We start from the raw sequence: 3530 nt of genomic DNA, 5'->3' as shown, positions 1-3530 counted from the left end.
TTTGCCCCAATAACTTTGATACCACTAACACATGCAGTGCTGTTTGCGTGAAATACAACTTTGATAAGGGCAACATTCTGGAAAAAGAGACAATCAATTAATTTATGGAAAGAATGTATCGTTACTGGTTTATTATTCGTTAATTGATTTGCCAGTCAGTTATCTACCTTTCTGTTTGTTAATCTGTTTATCCAATTTCCAGTAGCCTGTCTGTCTGTCTGTCTGTCTGTCTGTCTGTCTGTCTGTCTGTCTGTCTGTCTGTCTGTCTGTCTGTCTGTCTGCATCTGAGCGTGTAAGTATTTAGGTATGCATCTGTCTACCTATCTATGTCACCAAAGTGTACGTCTACGTGCTAATATTATTGCAAAAGGTCACGTCTAAGTAAAGATAAACACCAAACAACAGCAACAAAACAAAAAACAAAAACAAAACAGCGCGGTAGATCCGGCGATATCAACGTACGAATATCTTGCTCTTTCCAGAATCATACGTAACTCAAGCATCGCATCTTCGCTCCCCCCCCCCCCCCCCCCCCCCCCCCATCCTCCCCTCCCACCAACCTCGTTGCGCGCTTCTCCACACGTGAACGCGGAGACACAGAGCCGAAGAAGAGCAAACCGACCATCACCACCGCCTCCCAGTTTTCACAAAACTAGACCGCACATGCTAGGCCTAGTTAGCTGACAGTACAAAGGATGCAGCGCATGCTCCCGCCACAGAGAGCACGACAAGACTTTGCGCGTTGCCTGTTCGCGTAATTAATTTTATCATTCGTTGCTGGAGAAGACAGAGAACAGAACATTTTCGATTTTGAGGATAAAAGGATATGGTCGTGGTTTTGTGAGTCAAAAGACTGACAGTGGCTCTTGCCAACGTATTCCTCAGAAACTGTGTGTGACCAAGTTAAAAGAAAAAGAAAACTAGATCTAAGTAGTTGTAGTTCGGTTGCAAGAACAGTGAACAGTTAGTTTTTATCATTTACGAGTTTTCAGTTGCCGCTCACTGTCCCTTGAAGGCTTAAATGAAGTTTAAGTGCCTGGCATCGTTTCCTCGATGTTTTACACGTGCAGTTCATCTCGATACTCGTTACGTCACGTGTTTCCTTTGAACAGGACAGTTCAATTCCGGCCACACCTTTCCGAATGCTGATTTTTTTTCATTTCTGAAGTTGTTGTTTTTCTTTTACAAAGAAAGAGCTTTCTTCTAGAAAACGTCTACTTTGTACTTTGCTTTGATTCATTAGTGACTAATTATACACCTGAATGGTATGTTCGTACTCGTTTTGAGCACTCTGGGACCATTCTTTCCGAATGAGAGGCTCCTAATGGTTCAAGGTCTATGATGGCTATAACACAGTACTTTCCCTGTGCTGCCACTCTGTCTCGGAACCAGGCGAAAACCGGAGAGTCTCACTTCGCCGGCATGTTCCTGGTGTTGTGGGCACAAGCAGTTCCTCTAGTGACGTTGTCATTGGTGACTATAGTCTGTAACGGCCTCGTACTCTGGATGTTCAAGGTCAAGCGTTCCCTCCGCAGCTGTAAGAACGTGTTCCTGGTCAGTCTGGCTCTGGCAGATTTCATTATTGGAGTGTGCATGTTAGTCACCACCGGACACCAAATAGCTCGACTTGCGCGTAGACACGAGTATCATCATCACCCATATGGCTCGTCGATCCATGCCAAAGATCGAGACTTTGTCTCTGAACATTTTACAGACTCTAATTCGTTAGAAAAGAGCTCCAACATAGTTTGTCATCTCTACCTTACTCTCCGCCAGGGTGCGCTGTACGTGTCGTTGCTGAGTATTCTGCTCATAACCATGGACCGATGGTGGTCTATCCACTACCCGTTCTCCTACCGAGCCCGCAGAAGTAAGAGAGTGGCCGTACTGGCAGTCCTTCTGCTCTGGGTCTTCGGGTTCTCCACTCACATCTTGGCGGTAGTGATGTGGGACTGGATTTTTCAACTCCCAGATGCTAAAGCTAAGATAAATATCTCTACGGCACACCAAAATAGAACTGAAATTGAAAGCTCCTACCTAATACCAAACAACCAACCAGGATGTCAGCTGCCATTTGCTGATGATTTCCTCTTTATGATGGTTGTGTCCGCAGCTCAATACGTGATCCCTGTCTCTGCGATGCTCGTTCTCAACGGGAGCCTGTATCGTGGAATTCTGGGGAGAAAGAGAGTTCAAATTCGACGTTCAGTGAGCTCGTCCGACCGCCTCTATCTCTACGACGTCTCTGTCACGTCACTTCCGGATGCTGTCGTCTCTTGCAATCAGGACGACGCGGCGATACAACAACAAATGCACCTCCTGTCGGACATGGCAACCTCTCAGATCGACACTAAACCTCACTGCAACTCTCAGGAAGTCAGCAAACATCATCGACGTTGCTCGAGGGTGGCAGACGGTGTCCTGCGTCGACATTCGGTATGCACCAAAGTGCTATTACCCAGGTCCCACCCGCAATCTGGCTCTTCCTTTCAACTATCCCTCCCCCGAAGGCGTAGTTTATCACATGTTGTTTCTGGAGGAGTCTCCAACAGTAAAATCGGATCCACCTTGAGTAGCTTTAAACGCCCACATCTGAGCGCTAGAAGGGCGTCCTCGAACTCTAACAATGAGGGTGAGAAACTGGCTAAAGAACTGATGGTACGCCAAGATCGTAGAGCTGCTGTGTGGTTAGGGTTGCTAGTGCTTGTCTTCCTCCTTTGCTGGTTGCCTCATACCGCTCTCAGTGTGCTCAGATCTCACAGGAGCGACGCTGTTCCCGGCTGGGCTTTAGATCTGTCTCTCTGGGTCTTACTTGCGAACTCAGCGGTAAACCCGCTCCTTTACGGACTCTTCAACAAGGAGATACGTCGAGCGTTTCGGGCTTGGGCATGTGGATCACAACACAGATTCCGGCTGAAGAACGCTCTTATTTATCATAGCCTGTATCTTAACGCTCTCGCCTCCGGTGGCAGACGGTTATCAGCTTTTGCCAGTTCAGACAGATTACAGGGTCTCTAGCGCTTACAACATCCGTTTTAATACGTTAACTTATGAAAGCAGTAAACAAACGCCAATGACAGCAATCACCATCCCCCACCCCTCATTCTCTTTTGGACCTCAATTACCAGAATGGATCTGTGCACCGCTTGAACTGTCATAAACCTTGCTGGCGTTAAGCTTTTGCGATAGACGCATTGCTTATGAGAGCTGGCGCCCCGTTCTTCTTCTTTTTTCATTCACCATTTTGCTATGTATGTTGACATTGATCTGGACTGAGCTCATTGCTCTCTCACGTTCTTTTTATTTGTTGTTGTTTGCTGTTGTTGTTGGGGTTTTTTTTTCTTCCCAACAACTTAAGTTGATGTTTTCTTTTGTCATTCCATTGTCAAGAAAAGAATGATTCTTTCACATTGTCTTATTCTCTAGTGAACATCTCTTCTGTTAGGCTTATGTGTGTATATGATGATAATAATATCTCTCTCTCTCTCTCTCTCTCTCTCTCTCTCTCTCTCTCTCTCTCTCTCTATACT

The 3530-nt window shown here is 46.1% G+C and overlaps 1 protein-coding gene across 1 annotated transcript; it reads left to right on the top strand.

Annotated features, from left to right (window-relative positions):
• Positions 1 to 1341: 1341 nt before the first annotated feature.
• On the top strand, positions 1342 to 3018 carry LOC101856644 (muscarinic acetylcholine receptor M4-like). The gene has a single exon (XM_005095613.1). The coding sequence runs from the start codon at positions 1342 to 1344 to the stop codon at positions 3016 to 3018; it is 1677 nt and encodes a 558-aa protein (XP_005095670.1).
• The last annotated feature ends 512 nt before the right edge of the window (positions 3019 to 3530 follow it).

The sequence above is a fragment of the Aplysia californica genome, unplaced genomic scaffold (genome assembly GCF_000002075.1).
Source record: "Aplysia californica isolate F4 #8 unplaced genomic scaffold, AplCal3.0 scaffold00108, whole genome shotgun sequence".
NCBI classification, from domain to species: Eukaryota; Metazoa; Mollusca; class Gastropoda; order Aplysiida; family Aplysiidae; genus Aplysia; species Aplysia californica.
The sequence above is the reverse complement of the archived record's forward strand: the minus strand, read 5'-3'. Positions and strand labels throughout refer to the sequence as shown.